Here is a 21,865-nt window from a genome sequence, read left to right as displayed (position 1 = left end):
TCCGGATTTTCAGACTTTACCTCTTCCTGTTCCTATGACCAGATTAGAGGAATTGGGTGTCCCTTAACTCCAGATTTTGCCTTTTGGTTAGTTATTCTTGGAGAAGAATATGTTTCAGCAAGGATCTCCCAGCAATAGCAGCTAAACCAAAAAATGAAAGCTCAGAGAACAAACTTCTGAAAAGAGAAAAGAGAAGTATATGGAGAGCCTTTATGGAACTGAAAGTGAACTAATCCCAGCTGTGTGTGTGTGTGTGTGTGTGTGTGTGTGTGTGTGTGAGAGAGAGAGAGAGAGATTTGGCTTTTGGTTTGTATAGCATCATGTTGAATATAGTAATTTTATATGGTCTATTTAGGACCATTAGAAATAAACTGTTTTATTGGTATATTTCTGTACTAAAATAAAATTGGAAGAGTGGCCACCAGGGTACTCTGAGATGTGAGGCTACAGACACAGGAAGGAGAGAACTGTGAGCAGTTTCAGTAACATGGAGCAATGTTTCCATACCAGGTTATTTTTGGTACTTCTTGTCTTACTTTTGATACTTCTTGTCTAGGATTCACGGTAGAGACAGCTTAGCATGGTGATTAAGGTTATAGGCTCTGGAGTCTTAGTGTCTAAGATCAAATCATATTTCTATTGTTTGCTAGCTTTGGTGACCTTGAAGAATTACTTAATTTTCCTGTGTTTTAGTATTCTCATCTGTATAATAAGGGTAATAGTATTACCTACTTCATAAAACTGTGTAAGCATCAAATGAGTTAATGCACGAAGTACTGGTAAATGTTTGCTGTCCTTATTATCATCTTGATCAACTGCTCTCCTCATTTCAGTGTTTTAATCAAATGGATTATTAGGTATGTTCTTAAACTTTGATATTACTCTCCTTTGAATCTATCACCTGTGACCAAACTGAAATGAAGAAAGACATTTCTGGAGTCCAGGATGAAGAACCTTATTTGCTTTCTTTCTCCCTCTAGGTGGTTTTCTGCATGGATCGTGCCCTAGAGTTTGCCCCTGCTTGCCATCGCTTCAAAATCCTCAAAGCAGAATGTTTAGCAATGCTGGGTCGTTATCCAGAAGCACAGTCTGTGGCCAGGTATGAAGTCAGGCTGGTTCTGCATTGAAAAGTCAGATTCCACTGGATGGGTGCTATCTGGTAGCTGTCTGTAAATAGGCCAGCTAGGGCCAATTGGACCCTCCTGGGACTTAAAGCCAAGGATTAGACTAAATTTGAAAACCCATAGGGAATATAGGTATATGGTAGGTAGTTGAGCTGTATGTGAAAGAACAGAGTCTGAATTTGTTTGGTTTTTATTTTTTAAATGTCATTTTCTGTCTACTCCAGGGATTTGGAAACGCTGTAAAAGGCCCTAACATACATTTTAAGCTTTGAAGGCTATGTGGTCTCTGTTTCAGCTGTTCACCTCGTCCATTTAGTGCAGAAGCAGCCATAGATAGTAGATAAATGACGTGGATTGGTGTCAATCAAATTTAATATACAAAAACTGGTGACAGTCATGATTTGGTCCTCTGGGCTATAGGGTGCTAGCCCCTATTTTAATAAAATTGTGAGATATAAGAAGTGTGTTAAAGACAAATGTAAGTGGTTTGGGAAAAATTCTTGGGAATGAGTCTATCTTAGACACATAGTCAAGAAAAAAAATCCTACAAATGATAGTAATGGTGGGGAGATACAAACCAGAGCTAAATGTGCCCTCTTTCTGGCTATTGCAGTGACATTTTACGAATGGATTCCACCAATGCAGATGCTCTGTATGTACGAGGTCTTTGCCTTTATTATGAAGACTGTATTGAGAAGGCGGTTCAGTTTTTTGTACAGGCTCTCAGGATGGCTCCTGACCATGAGAAGGCCTGTGTTGCTTGCAGAGTAAGTTCTAGGCACCCGATCTGTGTAGGAAAGAAAGCTTCCTTTTTGAACTTGTAAGAGAGTTGGAATGGAAGGTTTTAGAATCACAAAAATGTGATAGCTCCTCTTCCTGCCTTGCCAGGGTGCTTGGTCCTTTTATTAGAAATTATTTGAAGGGATCATTTGAGATCTTGCTTCCCAGCATATGTCATCAGGTTGGCTCATATACTCATATGGAAATTCTTTAAACTAAAAGATTTCAGGACTCCTTTATTTTAATTTTTTTTCTTTATTGATTTTTGAAGGGAGAGAGAGAAACATTGATGAGAAAACATCGATGGGCTGCCTCCTCCATGCCCCCCACTGGGGATTTGGCCCACAGCCTGGGCATGTGCCCTGACCGGGAATCAAACTGGTGACCTCTTGGTGCATGGGTGAGTGCTCAACCACTGAGCCGTACCTGCTGGGTAGGACTACTGTATTTTGCCTAAAAGTAAATGTGATCATATAGTTCAGACCCTTTTAATACCTAAGTGCTTTTTTCTTTTGTTCTTCCCTCAGTAAAGGAAAGGTAGTAATGCTTATCCTGGGAAGTAGAGGTAAACCCTGGGAAACACAGATCTCCTTGATATTCTTTTTTTTTTGGTACATGCCCATAGTAGGAACCAAACCTGGGACTCTCTAGTCCGCAGGCTAACACTCCAACCACTGAGCCAAACCAACCAGGGCTCCTTGATATTCTTTTGTAAATCTTGGTTTCTTCTGTCCACTCTGTAGGAAGCATAGTGAGGAACAAATAGCCCACGGCGTGGGGTGGGATGGGATGGGGGGCTGTGGTACACTGAACTACTAGGATCAAGAAATTGAAAATAGACTCTGGCCTCTGTGCAGTGGTCCGAGGCTTTCTGGATGTAAGCTGACCTCACCTTGCTTTTCTCTGTAGAATGCCAAAGCACTGAAAGCAAAGAAAGAAGATGGGAATAGAGCCTTTAAAGAAGGAAATTACAAGCTAGCATATGAACTGTACACAGAAGCCTTGGGGATTGACCCCAACAATATAAAAACAAATGCTAAACTCTACTGTAATCGGGGTACGGTTAATTCCAAGGTAAGCACTTGGTCTGGCTTTTGGGACGTATGGAGATATTTTTAAGGGGTATCGAAGAGGTCTTGGGAAATCTGCCCATGAGTGTAAACCTGAGGACAGGAGGAAAAGTTGATTGGTATCTCAGCTTAGTCGGAACTTCCTTCTCAGAGGCAAGCTTTTGTCTTTTCTATGGAACTTAGGGGCACTTGAGGGACGATTTGAAAGGATGTCCCCACTTGTTCTTCCTCACTGTCCTCTTTTTCCAGAGAATGACTAGAGCTTTGGGATAATTTTTAAATCAAGTACTTTTGCTTCTTTTTGCCTAAGCAAGTGATTCTTTAGGAGTGATTTGAAGGAAATGAGAATATGAGGTAGGTTTAGGGTTTTTCTTCAGCATAACTGATGTCACCATGCTCAGTTGAAAGTAGCCTGAGCTCCCCTGTGGTCCTATACACCATAGGAAACAAGAGTAGGCTCCTTGCAGAGTTCCAGTAGTTAAAAATCCCAGTAGTTATGATCCCTCTAGTTCAGTGGTTCTCATCCTTCCTAAATCCACGACCCTTTAATACAGTTCCTCATGTTGTAATCCCCAATCATAAAATTATTTTTGTTGCAACTTTATAACTGTAATTTTGCTGCTGTTATGTCTTAGGCGACCCTTGTGAAAGGATCGTTCGACCCCCCAAGGGGTTGCGACCCACAGGTTGAGAACCGCTGCTCTAGTTAGTCTCTGGAAAAATGGAGGGCAGGAACCACTCTTACTATTTCCGCGTCTTCATTGGGCACTGACCTGGAATAGTAGTGGTGTTTATGCAGATGAGTGTGCCTTGCTTTCATTACTTAGAAAAGAAACCAATTTAAAATTGTTGTCCTTAGCTCACTAAGATTCAGGCTTTCCCAGTGGCTGAGAACAAGTGTGACAGTTAGGAGCCAGCGTGACTGATCCTCTTAGAATTTTGAAGCCATGCTCACAGCTTCTGGGCTCCCTCAATCACCACCATGTGAAGTATGACTGCTCTCTCTCTCCTGAAGCTTAGGAAACTAGATGATGCAATAGAAGACTGCACAAATGCAGTGAAGCTCGATGACACTTATATAAAAGCCTACTTGAGAAGAGCTCAGTGGTGAGTGCCTCTGCTTGGTGGGGGGAAGAGGGAATTGCTGCTGGCCTGCCAGGGGAATTGCATTGTGGATGATGGAGCAGACCCAGGGATGTTGTGAGGTCATTTGGTCCTTCCCCCTGCCTCTAGGTGGGATTGTTCCAGCCCTAGACTATGTTTATAGACCTCCAGCGGAGGAGATTGCACAAGCTCCCTCAGTCTCCCATGCCTGTGTCTTACGCCCCTCACGGTCAGTAAGTTTTCTCTGATGCCTGACCCAAATACCTTTTGTTAAAGTTTAAATCCATTTCCTTTGGAGATTTTGTTTTGTGTTGTACACTTTTGCTCTAACTTGGCACAGTGCTTGGCACATAGTAAGTGCTCACTCAATAAACGTTTTGTTGGATGAATGTATGGTGCTTCGAAGAAGAATCTTGGAGACAGTTGAGAGTCTCGCTTAGCCTGTTTGTTCTGGATTAGAGAAGACAGTCTTAAACTTAGAAGGGATTTAATCTAGCTCAACTTTCCAGCAGTATGAGGAACCCCCTTTAGAAATAACCATCTGACCGGGTGATTTTCGAGCCAGGATATGCCTGCCTCTAGTGCCCAGATTTGCTTTCAGAGTTGGGGGTGTTCCCCAGCCTACTTGTTCATCTTCCTCTTGGACCCACCAGAGTCTTCTCTGTGCAGGACCATTAGCAAGAGCTAGGAGAGACCCCTCTCAAAAATTCATCTTTCTTTATTCCTTTCTTCCCTTCTTCCTTTCTTTTCTTTCTTCCTTTTTAATCCTCACCTGAGGATATGTTTAGAGAGAGAGAAACAATGATAAGAGGGAGAAACATTGATCAGTTTCCTCCCACCCACCTCCTGACCAGGGATTAACTCAACCTAGTTATGTGCTCTGACCGAAATCAAACCCGCAACCTTTTATAAGACAACACTAACCAATTGAGCCACCCAGCCAGGGCCACATTTTTTTAAAAATAGGAAAACTGTGTATGTGGGCAACTGTTTTTGTTTTTGTGAATTTCTAAGTAGATGACTTAAGTCTGACTAATAGATACATACAGAGAATAAAGATTCTGTGAGACCAACTATCAGTTATCTCATCTTTACAAACCACTGGCAGACAAATGTGGATGCTTTGAAAGACAAAAGAGAGTACCCTTTGACCCAGCTAAGACAGATACAAAATGCTATATACATATTTACTACAGTTTTAACTATTAATAGCAAGAAAGAATCACCTATATGTCTAGATACATGATATTATATCACACTTGGAATACTCTTCAGTGGCAAGAGAACACATTCTTGATTTGTTAAGAGGAGGATGGGATGGAGAATTATTGTTTCCATGTGTCTACAGTAAACAAAAATAGGAGTTGCTTTGATCAGACATTTCCTTCTCTTGGGTAGAAAGAGAACTGTCCTCTGAGTGGTCTTTGAGATCCCACCACAGAGGACAGCAGCACTGTTTGTCACAGTTGGCTAAGAATGTGGCAACGGTCCCCCCAAGCAGCTGTGATTAACAAGAATTGGAGATTAGCTCAGACCAGACCCTAACCAGAGGCCTATTGCCCCACTCTACTCAACTTACCCCTGGGGAGATGTCACATCTTTGCTGTGTCTCCCAATATGAGCTGGAGTTTCCTATTTTCCCTAAGGCTCTACTTAATTTTCTACTTTTTCTTCAACTTAGGAAAAATTTTAAATGTATGTCTTAGAATTTGCCTTTCCCGCACCCCACCCCCAGCCTTCACCGCACTGTTGTCTGTCTCCATGGGTTATGCATATTGTCCTAGAATTTTTTTAAATGAGTGAAGTAAAAATATAAATCACTGTAATACCAGATTGTTGAGCATATCGCATACAGGCCTGGAAAGTTCATCAAGGTTGCTTATTTGTCAGATCATTTTACACCCAGGGCTATCAGTTACCAATTTTCTTTTACTTCAGTATATTATACTTCATCCTGTACATGAGTTCTCTGAGCTTCCAGTAGCATCTGTGCCTGTGTCCGCAGGGCATGGTTTTGTCACCAGGCGTAAATTAAGGTGTTGATAGGAAGTCAGAGATGCCTCACCTATTAAGCTTCTCTTTGGCCAGCCACATGAGCAACACTCCCTCTGCCCTGGCCTCCAAACTTGGTGGGGCCTGGGGCTCTGTGGTGTTTGTGAAGGTGGGCTTGTGTGGGAGCTTTGGAGTAAATTGATTCTCTGTTGTGTAGCGGCCAGCTGCACCACATGGTCACTTCCCACTCCTCAGCTGATGGTGTCTGTCTCTACAACTCCTACCACAGTCTGTATAATCAGTAGGCCAGTCTTCGTGCCAGTGATCTTATCAGGACACAGAAGATGCCCCTCTGCTTCTGTGGAAGAAACACTTAAACGGTCTGTCAGTCAGCCTATCAAACTAGATTCCTCCCACTGTGGGCCAGAGCCCCTTCTTTTGCACTATCCAAATGGAAACAAGCCTGTTAAGTTTAGAGTGTCCTTTTCTGTTGCACCTACATCTCTCAGATTGATTGTTTTTGTTGTTGTTTTTTCCCTTTATTGATTTTAGAGAGAGAGGAAGGGAGAAGGAGAGAGAGAAAAAAACATCGATTGGCTGCCTTCTCAATGTCCCCCACTGGGGATTGGGCCCACAACCTGGGCATGTACCCTGACTGGGAATTGAACCGGTGACCTTTTGGTGCATGGGTTGATTCTCAACCACTGAGCCACACCAGCTGGGCAGATTGATTGGTCTTAATAGAAGCATTTGCCAGCAGCCACCACCTTGACCTTAATCTTTCTAGTGACTCACTAATCCCACTTTTATCCTGGATTGAAGCTGGCCCTGCATGTTTATGGCACTCTAAGTTTCAGAGCTTTTCCATATCCATTTATCTCACTTGATAATTTTTCTCATGTGTTTCAATCCCAATTAATCAGGTAGGTGCTTTCACATTTCCTTTCCTAAGGCAGGCCAGATACCTCTGGCAGCTCTGTGAAATCAGAAGGAACTTGATCCTCTTGGTTGCTGTCTACTCAGAGCAGAATATCATTTTTCAGTGCAAGTAGCATGAGACCTTTTTTTTCCCCTCAAAATGGTAGTTAATTTTTTTCCTCAAAGCTAACTTAAAGACTCCTGTTTTATGAAGCATCTCAACCAAAAGTCTGTGTCTCTTGCTTGAGCCATGCCTATTCCTCTAGAGTGATACTGAAGACCATTGCTATTTATGTCACTATACTGCCCTGTATTTCCTTCTCAGTTACATGGACACAGAACAATATGAAGAAGCAGTGCGGGACTATGAAAAAGTATATCAGACGGAGAAAACAAAAGGTAAAGGTGTTTGGGAGCATGCTTTTCAGGAAACTGTGGTCTTACTTGTAGACCCTAAAACTGGACACAGGAGTAATCTGATTCAGGGATCAGTGTTGTAGCTGGAGCTTATTTATCACCAGCCACGAAAAAGTGAACAGAAATCCTGAGTACAGAAGGAGGCACCTGTTTTCTGGTCCCAAATCTTCCCTGTTACTTTCACTTCCTTTTCTGTGTGATAAGGCTGATGTGAGGAACCCTACATATGAGTAGATTTTTTTTTTAATCTCTAGGGGGAAAAATACCCTAAAAGCCCTTGGTATAGTTAACAAGGCTTCTGGGCTGGGACCTGGTAAGGGAAGCCAGAATCAGATTTGTCCGTGATGCTAGATGTCTCCCTTTAGAACACAAACAACTCCTTAAAAATGCACAGCTGGAGCTGAAGAAGAGTAAGAGGAAAGATTACTACAAGATTCTGGGAGTGGACAAGAATGCTTCTGAGGATGAGATCAAGAAAGCGTATCGGAAACGGGCCTTGATGCACCATCCAGGTAGAGCGGTGGGGTGAGCAGACTCCATGGGAAGAGCAAGCTAGGCTGGCCCACTATCAAACTCAGTCCAGAATGAAAGCCTGAGGCTCTTCACTGGGAAGACATAAAGTAGTCTTTCTCTTAAACTTTTTTCTTGAGACTCTGAGGCGAGTTTCCTGTAACCACCCCACCCCACCCGCCCTGCCCCTTTAGATCGGCACAGTGGAGCCAGTGCTGAAGTTCAGAAGGAGGAAGAGAAAAAGTTCAAGGAAGTTGGAGAAGCTTTTACCATCCTCTCCGATCCAAAGAAAAAGACTCGCTATGACAGTGGACAGGACCTGGATGAGGAGGGCATGAATATGGGTGGTGAGTTGGTTGGGACAGCCTGAGATGAATCTGACAGCTGTGGAATTTTAGAATTTTTTCTAAAGATACTCCAGAAGGAGTGTCTATGTAATCAGCCAGAGATGCACAGTGATTCGTAAAGCGTACCCTTGATGAAGACCTGTGACACGTGAGGCACCATGATGGGTGCTGGAAATTACAAAGATGAATCAAACAGGTTTCCTGGGCTTTGGAAACCCAGTCGAGAGGTTTGCAAACTTCAGCCTGCAGATCAAATCTGACCCCTGATCTAATAGACATAGAATCCAATGAGTGCAGTCAAGTGTAGCAGATGCCCAGGGTGCAGATGGATACCAAGGAGTAAGCACTAGCAAGGTGGGGGGGCATAGAAGTGCAGAAAGTAAAACACCCTGGGAGTTGCAAGGCACCCTGTAGAATAGAGGGTGCGCGAGGTGGGCAATAGGGAGAGACGAGGCCAGAAAGTACCTGGAGCAGACCTCAGGCCTTAGGGACTGGAATAAGGAATCTGGGCTTTTCCTACTGAGTGGAAGTTCTTTTGTTCTCCACTGCAAAATGTATGCTGATATTTATGTGTGTCATGCATTCCTGTAAGCCCTCACAGATTTTAATTTCCCCAACAGATTTAGAATGAAGTAAAGCACAGCTATCAGCACCATTACTAGCGGTTAGTTCAGTGATAAAAGAGGCCTTGAACTTTGCCCTCTTCTCAGACCACTGTCTCTAATGCCAAGCCTTTCTGTTAGAAAAACTGTTGGAATTTAAAATAAATTTGATAATGATAGTGTACGGAGAGAAAGAGAAACCTAGGTTTACTGGTAATAAACATTGCTCAACAGTTGAGAACTATGATTTGTCAAAAGCTATTGAAGGGTTTTAAGTACGGGAGCTATGGACCTGATTTAGGGTCTAGAAATACATTTGTGATAACATCAAAGAGAGGCGATTTGGAAGGAGAGGGTAGCAATGGAGGGAAGACACAGTAGATAGGAAAGAATTGGAGGGCACAGTTGGGAGATAGTGGTGGACTCAGTAGAAATTGGTTAGTGAATGTGTTGGGAAAGGGGAAGGACTAAGTTGAGAGTGGCTTTGGCATAGCAGACTCAGTGGGTCCATTCACTGAGCAAGGGGACACACCCAAGCAGATGGAACAGACGTGCTGGCAAAGAATTCACTTTTGGACATAGTGTGCCTATGGGATTCACTGGTGGAGATAAATCTTTCTGTGCAGCTTAGGAGGTCAGGTGGGGGTTAGGGACACCAGACCTGCTGGAGCCTAGTGACAAGGGCACAGTGCTGGAGTCAGACAGAAGTTGGAATTTTCAGTTATTTTGCTTTTACTGTCCATTGTGATCTTGGGCAAATTACTTGAGCTCTCCCTACTTACGTTTTGTTGAGTATAAATTGGTAATACCCTGACAAACTGTTACTAAGATTAAATGATATCATGTATGCAAAGTACCCGGCACCATGATTGGCACCTAGTAGGTGCTTTAATAAACCACAAGTTTTCTGGAATACAGTTCAGACAGCATAGAATCAAAGATAACAATGAATCGTAGGTCTTAACATTTAAATTTCTTGGCAGTATGTAAATGATAAATTTTAGCATTTTCAGTAGCAGCCCTAGCATTATAGGGAGACCGTGTGTGGTAAGTCTGTCAATGAGTGCAACTGGCATTCCCAGTTGTGGAAAATTGAGGGCCAGCGAAGTGGGTTAAAGCAAAGAACACTCTCTTTTGGGACTACACTTGGAAAACGAAGGGAACATAGCCCAGGAGTGGGATCAAGTGGTAAGTTTTTCAGAGTGGGGCAGATGTGCTCACCTCTGAAGTTTTGGGAGTGGAGGGAAGTGATACTATCTGGGAAAGCTTTGGAGACCCATTCTCATTGTGATAAATTCTCCTTCGAACACTTACTTTTTTCACCTTTTTGTTCCTTCCTGTTTCTCGCCTTCTCCACAGATTTTGATGCAAACAATATCTTCAAGGCTTTCTTCGGTGGTCCCGGGGGCTTTAGCTTTGAAGGTGGGTATGCCTGCTGTTCTTGGGAGTTCCCTATCACAAGTTGACACAGTGACTCCCCCCCACCACCACCACCCCGTTAGGCAGCTCTTTAAGAATCAGGGGGTCTCATGAGTGGAGACAGCTAAATTCTCGTCTAGTAGGGCCTTTGTCCACTCAGGTGTTGCTGAGGATGGCAAAGGGGAGCTTCCTGGGGGCACACCTTGCCTTGGGACCATTATCACCATACCTTCACAGGGTCAGGGTGGCATCCCTAAGCCACCTAGTACTGGGGCTTGTGTGTGTGAGGGAAGGTGTCATAAGCCACATACACACAGCATGCTCATGTACTTGCTCCCTTACACCCAGGGCCCAGGCTGTTTGATACCCTTTGAGCTTTTTCTCTGACTTTAAAGCAATCCTTGGAGACTCTTCTATAACCAGAGCAAAGTGATCTTTCCTAGAAAACCCAGAGTCAACTAACGAGCCCTTCTTTCCCTTACAGCATCTGGTCCAGGGAATTTCTTTTTTCAGTTTGGCTAATGAAACCATCCAGAACCCAGAAAATGCAGACTTGCTCAGTTTAACCTTGAATGTGGACACAATTCACCTCCTCCCTTCATCATGTCTCCATGTGCTTAGAGCAGTTTCGTTTTCTCAGTTGGATGCCCTGTGTCTGTGAGTGGGGTGAAGGAAAGGGAGCCAGCGCCGAAGACTGCGGGTAGGGGAGGGAGACGGGGGTGGAAAGGGAGGCAGCTTGTGAATTTTTGTTTTACTGTTTAACTTTATTAAAAAAGAAAAAAAAATAAGTGAATGGAATGTTTTGACCTTTCTGGCACTTTGCTCTGGTAGCTGCTTTGCCAGAGCTGAGCCCCCAGCACAGGACTGAGACTCAGCAGGCCTGCCCCACAGGGGTGTGGGTACCCAGAGCCTGGTGGCAGGTGGGGGGCTGGGTATGCTGCTGGGCCCAGTCTGATGTCAGGCATAGGGAATTGAATTCAGAAAATGTTTATTTTATGGTGGGGGCCACCAGAAATCACTAGAAGCTGTGTGTGTCCAAAGCTTACATAGAGGATGGGTGGATGTGAAGTGTCAGGCCAGGCTAACCTAGTAGAGGAGGTTTACATAGACTGTCACAGTCCCTGTTGCCAGTGCAGGCTTGAGGGATATGGAAACAAGGTAAAATCCTGCCTCCCCGACCCTCAGGCCCTTTCCCCATGAGACAGGCAGCTCCTGGGCACAGGTATCTGGTTGTTGACATTAGCTCACACAGAAACATCATTCTTAGCAAATGCCCTTGCTTCTCTACTAGTTCCCCTTTCTGCATGGGAGGCAAGCTGGGGAAGGAAGCCATGGTGTATGTCATGCTGGTCAGGTCAAGCTTAGTGTTTGTGATGAGAAATCTTGTTGGGATTTCCAGGCAGACACTAGTCTTTGACTGAAACTTAGGTTTTTGGTGCTTTGGTGGTTGAGATGGTGGGACAGACCTTGGACCAAATAAGTAACATGATCTGTCTTGCTTTGGAGCCCCTGCCCTGTTCTTTTCCAATATTCCCCCTTTGGTGCCATGGCCATGGCTAAGTGATGCCTAATTTAGGCCCAGGAAATTCCTATGTCGCTGTCCAGGCTCTTGTTGGCTGGAAGAAACTCTGAATCAAGCCTTCCCTTATGTTTGAAGCAGCACTGACCTGAGGGTAGCCTTCCCCAGAGAACTGGGGAAACCCACACTAGGAGTTTGGGGTCTTGCTTCTCTGAGAAGTCTTTCTGATTGGGCTGGGCTGGGCATACCTGTTTGAGTAGTTACAGGGGGTGAGAGGTTCTGTGCTCCATGTCCCTCATACCCAGCCAACCCCCCACTTTGTGTGTGCATCTAAGACCAGCCTCTCTCCTTTCTGCCTCCTCATGAAAGCCAACACTGTTCAGCTGCCCAGCCTCGTCACAGCTGTGCCCAGCCAGCAGCGGGGAGACAGGACCGATGGCCCCAAGCTGTGGGACAAAGCCAGTCCTAACACCCAGCCCTTGCCCCAGGGAAAATAAGCTGGGCACAAAAGGGTGAGAGAGACTGCACACAGCTAGGATTAACATGATTTATTTTATTATCAGTCTTACAAGTTGCTGAGGTTGGGCACAGCCAGGATGATAACTCAAATCCCAAGCACTTTTTGTTGAGTGACAACCTAATTAGCAAGGCCCTGTCACTGAGCAGGTGGTAGTGGAGGGCACCCCAGGAACCACAGACCATGTGGCAGTGTTAAAAAACTCCTTCCCAAAGGCACCGGGTGGAGCTTAGCCCTTAACAGCTAGGAGTTCACTCCACTAGTACCCAACCAGGCTCCTTTAGAGGAGGCACAGCTGCCTCCAGACGCACCAAGGAGGCAAGATGGGCTTGGCACACTGCATGACTGGAGCTTCCCCACTGAGCATCGTCTCTGGCCCCGGTCTCCCATCCTTACAGCAGAGCCACCACTGGGAAGGATGGCCACCCCATCCCTTTCCTGGGGTGTGGCTGCTGCCTGCTGTTCTGTTTTCTTCCCTAGTTATCAAACTGTTACCTAGTTACATTGTGAAGAAGGAAGGGACAGGCACTTAGGACCCAAGGTGGGAGGTAAATCCCTTTTTCTACCCTGGTAAATAGCCTCAGCTTTCCTGGGGCTACACTGATTAAGAAATAGGATCAAGCCTATGGATCCTCCCCTCTCACATCCACCTCATGTTCCATGGCTGTAGGGACATGGAGTCCTTCAGTCTCTCACTAGCCAGCTCCAGGCAGGGCTGTGGATTTGAGCTGGGGTGCTAGTAAGTGAAAGCAGGGCTCATGGTTGTGGCTGCAGCACCAGGCCCAGCCTTACCAGTTCTAATCCAGATTCCTGAATGGTACCTGCCCCCCGCCCCCGCTTTATGTTGAAAGCCTGAATGTTAGACAAGAGGAGGAAAGGCAGAAAAAGAGGGAAGGTTATTTTACAAGTTTTTAAAAAGTTACAGGAAGGTTAACTGAGTAAAAAAAAATCTTAAAGATCAAGCAGAGGATATGCTTCCTTCTCCACCCCCTTCCCTTCTAAAGAGGGGCAGACGAGGGTTGGTGGAATACTCAGTAGATGGTGCAGGACTGAAAGGCACCCCCCCTGCGACTGCCATGTGTGGGCACAGGTTTGCCCTTCCCGTAGTAGCCCGTGAAGATGGTCCTGACCTTCAGCTTCTTGGTCAGGTTCAACATCCAACGCCCACTACCCAAGGAAAAGAGCTTGCCCCGGGTTAGCTCACCCACCTCCTCTCGGCTGCCCCCCTTCTGCTGCACAATCTCCAGGAGGTCAATGCCAGTCTGCACGGCCTCCACGTCATCCGCGCAGCCTAGGGTGATGTGTGCGCGGCTACCCCGGGGCAGGCTGTCAGTGGGAGACAGCTTGTCCACATCATTTGGCCACAGCAGCAGCTCCTGTTCACTCAACTCCACCTGGGCTCCTGCCGTCTTGGGTGTCACAAAGAGGGCAGAGATGGTCAGCGTGAAGGCCTTGGAGTAAGACTTCTTCACCACCTGCGGAGAATGAGAATGAGTCCCATGCTAGAGGTGGTGGCCCCCAGAGAGGACAGCTGCAGAGGGTGGGTCTGACAGGTGAGTACAACCGAGCAGAGCCCTTTAGTAAAGGTACATCACCCACAAACATCCCTAAGAGACAGCCTGTGTGGTGTGGGGGTGTCTTTCCACTGACTTGAGGCTGATGTGAAAAAACCAAGATGCCAGAGAGGCAGGGGTTCAAAGCCAGACTTCCTGAGTTCAGAAGCTAGTCCCCCTTTATTAGCTGCTGGGCAATGAACAGCTTTTGTACCTTTGCGTTGGCTTATTCACCTGTAAAATGGGAATGACACCTGCCTCCATGCGACTGGGTAAAGAGCTTACAACAGTGTTGGGCACATAATAAGTGCTACTGTCATAACTACTCAGCTCACCCTGGTAATAGCCACCCTGTAACCAGTTCATGTCCTGGAGGGCAGGGCAAGGTGAGAAATAAATGCATTTGAGCAAGATCTCTACACCTTGGTTCACATCTGATTGCACATCTGGTTATATCTGATTCTCTGAGAAAGCCTGTCTTGCATTTGACCATAAAAGCTTCTCTGTTTTTGCTCACAATCTGTTGTCCCAGCAGTGTTTAGCACATAAAAGACACTTAACACGTACTGCTAAACGAATTAATAGTTAGAGATGGTAGTAGAAAGTATTACACACTTATTCATGCAGCTATGCTAAGTGCTAGGAATAGAGGTGAACCTAAATAAAAAATGCACACCCTTGGAGATCATCTATTCGAGTGAGAGGAGACCAATGACCATATAAGTAAACTGGCTACATTAACTCAGGCAGAGGAGTGGGGAGAGATGGGTGGAGGATCAGGGAAGGCCTTGCTGAGGAGGTGACCTGAAAAAGGCTAGAGACAGCCATGTGTATCCGGGCAACAGATCACCATGTCAGAGGCTGTGGGAGAGGATACCAATTGTGAGGTGAGAAAGGAACTGGTACCCCTAAGCCAATAAGCCTCACTATCCCTGGACACTCCCTACTCTGGGGCAAGGCCAGGCCTTAGACCTGAGGACAGAAAGAGACCTCAGAGCACCAGGCTCTCTCGAGACAAGGGCTCCTAGCCTTTGGGACTGAACGCAGGCTTACAGAGGCCAGAGCAGAAGTCTGCTCCCGACTAGCATTCTCCATTAATTTACAGAACCAGCACTGGTAGGCAGGCCTAGGAAAAAATGCAAAGGCTGGCAACACTGCCAGGTGGGCCCCAGAAAGGGCGCTTGAAGTCTATGCAACAGCCATCCAGAAGAGTGAGCTGGAGAAGATGTCATTTTTCTTGAGCTGGTTTCCGGTCCCTGCCTTAAGCCAGTACCCACCCCTCGGAACCGTATCCCCTCCCCACCTCCACTGGTGTCCCTGAGGAGCACTCACATCCTGCTGGGCATACTCCTCTGCTCCGGCAGCCTTCCCGTAGTCACAGAACTTGGTTGTGCAGTGCAGCACGCCCGGAGGTCTCTTCCCAAAGTAGGAGACCAGGTCAACCTTCTCCCTGGGTTCATCCCCAGAGATAACTGCAGGGAGAGAGAGTGAGGTCATCAGGACAGGAGAGCAGGAGCATCCTAACATCTATCACCAAGACCATCGAGACCCAGAGGCAAAAAACTGAACATTAAACATAAATTCTCGAGCCCTGTCCCAGGTAACTTAGTTGGTTAAAGCGTCATCCCGATATGCTGAGGTTGTGGGTTTGATCCCAGGTCAAGGCACATAAGAATCAACCATTGAATGTATAAATGGAACAACAAATCGATGTTTCTCTCCCTTCTCTAAAATCAATCAATCAATAAATAATTTTTTTAAAGCATAAATTCATGCCCTGGCCAGTTTAGCTCAGTGGTTAGAGTGTCAGCCTTCGGACTGAAGGGTCGCAGGTTCAATCCAGGGTCAAGGGCATGTACCTGGGTTGTAGGTTCAATCCCCAGCCTTGGTCTGGGTCCTGAGGGAGGCAACCAATTGATGTGTCTCTCTCACATCAATGTTCCTCCCTCTTCTCCTCCCTCCCATTCTATCTGAAAATCAATGGGAAAATATCCTTGGGTGAAGATTAACAACAAAAAAGCATAAATTCATTTATTCATTGGTTGGTCAAACTAATAGCAACCCCAGGGCTATAAAAAGGTGCTTAAATTCCCTGGCTTTATGTTAGGTAGATTTGTACATGTTATCCCCAGACGGGAACACTAGGCACTTGAAACCCAGAGGAAGGAAGCAAGCCAAAGGAGTGAGATTCACCAGCATCACATCTATAAGAAGAACCCACAAGTCATGAAAAGTGGGGTAGAGAAAAAAAGATGGTTGGGAACTGTTGATACAATGGAAGGAGCCAGAAAGAGCATAACTGACATCCTAGTCCACTTATGAGCCGTTTGACCTGGGTCAAGTGATTGACCCTTATCTGTAAATGAAGTACAATTAGGGTGATCACACAACCCAGTTTTTCCATAACCACCCAGGTAACTATTACTAGCATCCTATTTCACCCAGTGGGGTAGTTACCTGGTCACCACACTATGCTTTGTACCTTGCAGGCTTGTTTGATGGGTGAGAGCCTAAACAGGCCTGGGATGTAATGTGTCTTGGGATATAATGGGATGACATGTGGCTGGTAGAAATTGTGATTTAAATTTCCAGACTCCAAGCCTCGTGACTAGCTTCAAAGTCACTAGGGTTTTCCCTGTTTATTCCCAGAATCAAGTACCTGCAAGGATGTCACTCACTCTCCCCAGGGGTGGCCTCTACTCAGAGCAGGCCTTGTTCTTGGCCCAGTACATTTCTCCTGCTGTATCCTGGGCAGAAGAGGATTCCAGTTTATAATGGTAAAAAGCAGCTTCAAGAGGCAGTCGCTTTCTAGGGCAGAGCCACCAGCTCTAACCAGGAGCCCTGCTTCTGGGGTGCTTTTCTCTCAAGCTAGTCACAGACAGGACTCACACCTGGCCAGTGTCACTGCAGGCTCCACCATTTCCAGGTGTCCTAGCATTCAAGCTTTAGGAGCAGAGCAGAGTTCTTTGAGAACATATACAGGCACAGACTACCTGCCTCTGAGCAACAAAAATATGGGGGGGGTCGGCAACATTTCAAGGATGAAGATAACCTGAAATTGGGAACTAGAAATGGATTAAAGAGATAGGTGGATTAGTGGGTGACATACCCCCAACAGGCCACTACAGAAGAATGAAGGCCACCAGAGCCCTTACTTATCCAAACCTACCCCTGGAGCAAACAGCCCTTGTCAATAGAAAACCCTGGGGAGGCCCCTGCTGGAGTAGACAGCACAGGATCTCACTATGGCTTTAGGCAAACCCTACATCCCTTCTGGGCCAGTTTTCCATCTGCAAAACAAGGGCATTTGGATTAGGTGGAGACTTCTTTGAAACATGGGATGCCACAAGGTGCACTGGGTAGCCCAAGGCCTGAGAACCATCCTCAGTGAAGTCTCAATAGTCCAAGTTATAATGTTTTTGCAGCATAGGATTCCGCAGAACATTTTATTTTAGAAAAATGGTTCTCCTGCTAAAAATGAGTTTGAAAACATTGGACCAGATTCTCCTTCTAAGCCAGTGGTTCTCAATCTTCCTAATGCCACGCCTCTTTAATACAGTTCATGTTGTGATGACTCCCAACCATAAAATTATTTTTGTTGCTACTTCATAACTGTTATTTTGCTACTGTTATGTCTTAGGCAACCTCTGTGAAAGGGTCGTTCGACCCCTTAAGGGGTCGCGACCCACAGGTTGAGAACTGCTGTTAAGGTTATATGAAATGCTGACATATTTTTCTGTTAGGACAGTAATTTGTTTTTCCCACCTCTAAGACAGGTTTCAGTAGTCTAGATTCCCCTGGGAGAGGGGAACTGCAGAGAAGAAAGGGTTAAATGGGAGGGAAGCACCTCTCCCCATATCCAAGGCTGTGCTCCCACTACCCAAGGCTACCCACACCTGGTACTAGACGAGCCTCCACCTGCCTTTCCACTCGCTCCCTGTGATTTCAGCGAGTGGGCCTGTGCATGCAGCACCGTGTGCACAGCAAGGGGCTTATGAATGAGGCTAACTGCCCACACCCTGCCCACCCCACCACCTACAGTGTCTCAGCTCCTTCTTGAAGGCCTTATGGTTCCCCAGCTCATCCAGGAAGGCCTGGCCAGCTTTTCGGAGACTCTCAGAACTCTTCTTGGTCAGAAACCAGCCGAAGTAGAGTGGCAGGAAATCCTTCTCCAGCACAGGCTTCAGCTTCTTCAGCTCATCAACTGACAGCCCCCACTGGTTCTTCTCCTTGAGCTGGGTACAGTCCAGCCTCCACGCTGTCTTGGGCTCCACCAGTACCACCTGGTACTGGTACTGGTCGGCTATTTCAAAGAGCTGCTCCAGCCGCTCCCGCTCATGGTTGGTGTCATCCAGCACAAGGACTCGGATGTCCCGGCGGCAGCAGTCAACCAGGTCCTTGTCCAGCCGCTTGTACTCCTCGGAGAAGCCTCCTTGAGCCGGGGTGATCTTGTAAGTGTCAGCAGACACCGTCTTGGTGCTGTCACGGTACCTGTCCGTGATGATCCGTGCCAGAGTGGACTTGCCACTCCCTGGCAGGCCACGCAGGATGAAGAGCGTCTTGCACTCTTGCAGCGTGCCCACTGTCTCCTCATCCTGCAGGAAGGGAAACTGCAGCTCAGGCTTGTCCTTGGCCCCTGAGGATGACATCTTGCGGAAGAAGATCTTGGGCAGGAATGTATGGCTCTTTCGAGAGAAGCCTCTATTCTGTGTGAGGAAGGGAAGAGCAGATATCAGCCAGGTCACTTGTGGCTCCCTTGCGCCCTTGTCTCTGGCTTTGCTCTAACATGGAACCCCTCCCTGCTTGGAGCTCTCCAGCCCTGAGCGCTGTGGTCCCTCCCAAGCAGTGAAGTGTAGTGGATTTTCTCTCTTCTGTACTGACTGCTTCTGGTTGTGGAGGATGAACAGCAGGCTTGTCTGAGCTTTCCTAAACTCTTACTTTCCTCTAGTCAGAGCTGTAGCCCCATGAGTAACCCACTGCCGCCACGTCTAAAGAACAATGTGCTGGAGGTGCGTACAGGGAGGGCCTGAGGCTGTGGTTCTAGAGCAGACCCCCTAATTTTTATATTTTCCGCACCTATTAAGGAAAACTTCTTTGGAGGTAGGCGTCTTATGTCTGGGCACAACCACAGCTGCCCTGGCTCTGAGTGTGCTGAGGAAGGTGTGGGTGCAGAAGGGTTACCCAAAGACTGCCTCCCTTCCCCCAACAATGGTAGCAACAGATAATACTCTCTTGTCTGGGACAGGGGGGGGACAATGGTCCCACAGAAGGGCTGCTGGGGGGCAGGGCAGGAGAGCACTGGACAAAGGGCCTCATTCACCACGCGTGCCACCTCCTCCCCTCTGCTCCGGGCTCCCCTCAAAGTCCTGGTCTTTGTGCCTGCACCAGGACTGGGCAGTACCGGGCACCTGCGTTCCGAGTCTAGCTCTACCCACCACTTTGCTGTGTATCACAACACCTCTCTGGGCCACTTGATTTCCTGCCAGCTGAAAACCACAAGTGACAACAGTTTTTACTGTAAACTGCCTTCTCTTCACCAGCTCCACCTCCCGCCACCACCCTGAGATGAGCTGGCACACTGTGGTCCCAGACAAGGCCCTGGGGCAGGCGAGGAACGCCCGCCCGGCGGGAGTCACACGCCATCTGGTCGCGGCTCCTGAGCCCCTTCCTCTTCCAGCGGCCCCCCACCCCAGCCGGTCCCACTCTCCTGGCCGCTCCCTACCTCGGGGCGCACCAGCCCACCAAGAAAGGCTCAACTCAAGTCCGGAACCGCGGCCTTATTTGCATGCCACTTCCTCCCGAAAATCCCCCAAGGCTCCCGTTTTCCACCAAGGCGCTACCCCGCGCCCGGCCCGCTTCCCGCCTTCCGGCCTGCGCCTGCTCACCATGATGGGGACGGGGCGCCGTCGCCGCCTTCGCAGGCACTAGCTCCCCGAGGCCGCCCGCCTGCGCGGAGGGACACGGAGTCTGGCAGAGCGCGACCCCGGGCCGGGCCGCCTTACATAGCCTGGGGGGCGGAGCGCCGGGGAGGGGGCCGCGGCGTGCCTCGGCTCTGCGCAGGCGCAGCAAATCGAAACCCGAAACTGACCAGGCGCGGGGTTGGGGCTGCAGACCAGGGCGTGCGCGTGGGAGCGGCCGCCTACCGAGGCGCACACCTGCGGCCCACCTGTGAACCGTGTACGAAGCCACAGCAAGGGGTGTGGGGGTAGGGGCTTTTCCCGCCTCTTTTTTTCTTCCTTCCTTCCTTCCCTTCCTTCTTTTCATTTTTATAGCCTCGTTTTTCTTGTAGGTGTTAATGATGAGTTCTGTTTTATTATTATTATTATTATTCTTACCCTAGGACATTTTTGCATTCACCTTCAGATAGAGTGAGAGGGAAAGAGGGAGGAAGAGAGAGAGAAACATCATCCATGTGAGAGAAATGAGAGACACATCCACTGGCTGCCACCCACACGACCCCACCCGGGCCGGGGACAAACTGCAACCGATTCGTGCCCTTAGTGGGAACCAAACCCGATCTCTCTGGTCTGCCGGCTGACGCCCTAACCACTGAGCCAAGCCGGCCAGGGCAATAATGAATTCTTTAAAGAGGAAAACAGTCACCCTTCCCCAGAATCAGGGTCGCAAGTGCAAGGTCAGATCCTGTCTTTATATAAAATTTTGATTTAAAAACTTTTAAAATTTTTTCCTTTATTGTTTTAGAGAGAGAGGAAGGGAGAGGGAGAGCTAGAAACATGGATGAACGAGAACATCCATTGGCCGCCTCCTGCATGCCCCCCACTGGGGATTTGGCCCACAACCTGGGCATGTGCCCTGACCGGGAATCCAACTGGTGACCTCTTGGTGCATGGGGTCGATATGCTCAACCACTGAGCCACACCAGCTGGGCAAAAATTTTGATATTTTATTCATCATGGGTCTTTGCATTATTATTATTTTTTTTTTACAATATCGCATTAAAATACTGTTTAATCTTGCTGAGTTTTTTGGCACCCCATGAAATGTTGCAGCTGAAATACCTCACTTGCCTCACCTAGTCCTGGCCCTGTCCCAGCCTAACTTCAGCCTCAGCCCAATCCTTCTGGGAATTGTGGAGACAGAACCAGGATGGCAGTGGCCAAAGGGACAGATGGATAACCTAATGAAGTTCTAACTCATGCTCTAAGGCAAGCTCCTCAGCCGCCACTCCCTCTGTGAAGCTACTGAAAGCTTGGGTGGATTTTCAAGAGCTGCCTGTGCACTCATATAATTCTCACAGCGACCCCTGAGGCAGGTACCCATTCTACAGAAAAGGAGACGGGTCTGACTTACTTGACCATCCTGGCAGAGGCAGCACAGGTGGCCCAGCTCTAGCTCCTACTCCCAGGTTACTTCCTGTTCTTGGGCAGGAACCTTTTTAATTCCTCTGGGCTCCTAGAGCACAGTGCCCCTATCATTCTGCTTCCCGGCCTTCGGGATTTACAAGTGGGTCTCCCTCACTGAGGTTAGGGTTGAGGCTGTCACATCATTATTTCTTCCACAGAGCCTTCCACAGTGTGCTGCAGAAAAGTAGGTACTCGGCTGGGTGAACCAATGGCCAGCAGCTGGGCAGACATACTTCTTCCTAGGCCCTTCTCTTTCCTCCCCCCTTTAAGCTGACCTGGTTCTTAGGGCTCACCTGTTTCTTCACCCTTTTGAAACTTTCTTCTTAGCACCTTTCTCTTTCTTCCATAGGGTCTTTGGACAGGGCCTGGGGGAGGGGACCACACTTCACACCTTGATCGCACTCTGGGTCAGGCTTTGATTGGGGGCCTCTGTGTTTCTCACGCATCAGGGTAAGGTCAGAGTTCTGCTTGGGAAGTGCTACCCCATGCTAAGTCATTCATTCTCTAAGGCTCTTCTGAGAATGGGCGGGGGGTAAGGAGGCAAAATGATAAACTCAGGATTTGTAACAGTGAAAGGTATATTTAAAGGGAAAACAGTATCAGAAAGAGGCAGAGGTGACCTGTGGGGC

At 47.4% G+C, this 21,865-nt stretch overlaps 2 protein-coding genes across 5 annotated transcripts in view; one reads left to right on the top strand and one right to left on the bottom strand.

Moving 5' to 3' along the window:
* DNAJC7 (DnaJ heat shock protein family (Hsp40) member C7) overlaps positions 1–11,095 on the top strand; it is a 36,411-nt gene extending 25,316 nt beyond the window's left edge. For all 3 annotated transcript variants that reach the window (XM_036268174.1, XM_036268175.1, XM_036268176.1), the window contains 9 exons: positions 981–1,099; positions 1,738–1,891; positions 2,814–2,978; positions 3,990–4,081; positions 7,314–7,387; positions 7,771–7,917; positions 8,110–8,262; positions 10,224–10,286; positions 10,768–11,095. In XM_036268174.1, coding sequence (XP_036124067.1) covers positions 981–1,099; positions 1,738–1,891; positions 2,814–2,978; positions 3,990–4,081; positions 7,314–7,387; positions 7,771–7,917; positions 8,110–8,262; positions 10,224–10,286; positions 10,768–10,805 — 1,005 coding nt within the window. In that variant the 3' untranslated portion in view covers positions 10,806–11,095. The remainder of the gene's footprint in view (positions 1–980; positions 1,100–1,737; positions 1,892–2,813; positions 2,979–3,989; positions 4,082–7,313; positions 7,388–7,770; positions 7,918–8,109; positions 8,263–10,223; positions 10,287–10,767) is intronic.
* A 1,248-nt stretch (positions 11,096–12,343) lies between these two features.
* LOC118634649 (2',3'-cyclic nucleotide 3' phosphodiesterase) lies at positions 12,344–19,860 on the bottom strand. Of its 2 annotated transcripts, none has more exons than XM_036269333.1 (4): positions 19,758–19,860; positions 17,912–18,578; positions 15,205–15,344; positions 12,344–13,794 (listed from the first exon to the last, which is right to left on the bottom strand). In XM_036269333.1, the coding sequence occupies exons 1-4, from the start codon at positions 19,758–19,760 to the stop codon at positions 13,351–13,353; spliced, it is 1,254 nt and encodes a 417-aa protein (XP_036125226.1). In that variant the 5' UTR covers positions 19,761–19,860; the 3' UTR covers positions 12,344–13,350. The 2 variants fall into 2 exon arrangements, with proteins under 2 accessions (XP_036125226.1, XP_036125227.1); XM_036269334.1 differs by lacking the exon at positions 19,758–19,860 and adding an exon at positions 19,595–19,721.
* Positions 19,861–21,865: the final 2,005 nt, after the last annotated feature.

Source organism: Molossus molossus, unplaced genomic scaffold, assembly GCF_014108415.1.
Source record: "Molossus molossus isolate mMolMol1 unplaced genomic scaffold, mMolMol1.p scaffold_m16_p_19, whole genome shotgun sequence".
Taxonomy (NCBI): Eukaryota; Metazoa; Chordata; class Mammalia; order Chiroptera; family Molossidae; genus Molossus; species Molossus molossus.
This window is presented reverse-complemented; position numbering and strand designations above follow the sequence as displayed.

Excerpts from the sequence above, each read along its gene's own strand:
- LOC118634649 (XM_036269333.1), bottom strand. Across the intron at positions 15,345-17,911 it reads CAAGAAGGAGCTGAGACACT|TTATCTCTGGGGATGAACCC; the intron begins GTAGGTGGTGGG and ends CTCTCCCTGCAG. Across the intron at positions 13,795-15,204 it reads AGGAGTATGCCCAGCAGGAT|GTGGTGAAGAAGTCTTACTC; the intron begins GTGAGTGCTCCT and ends CATTCTCCGCAG.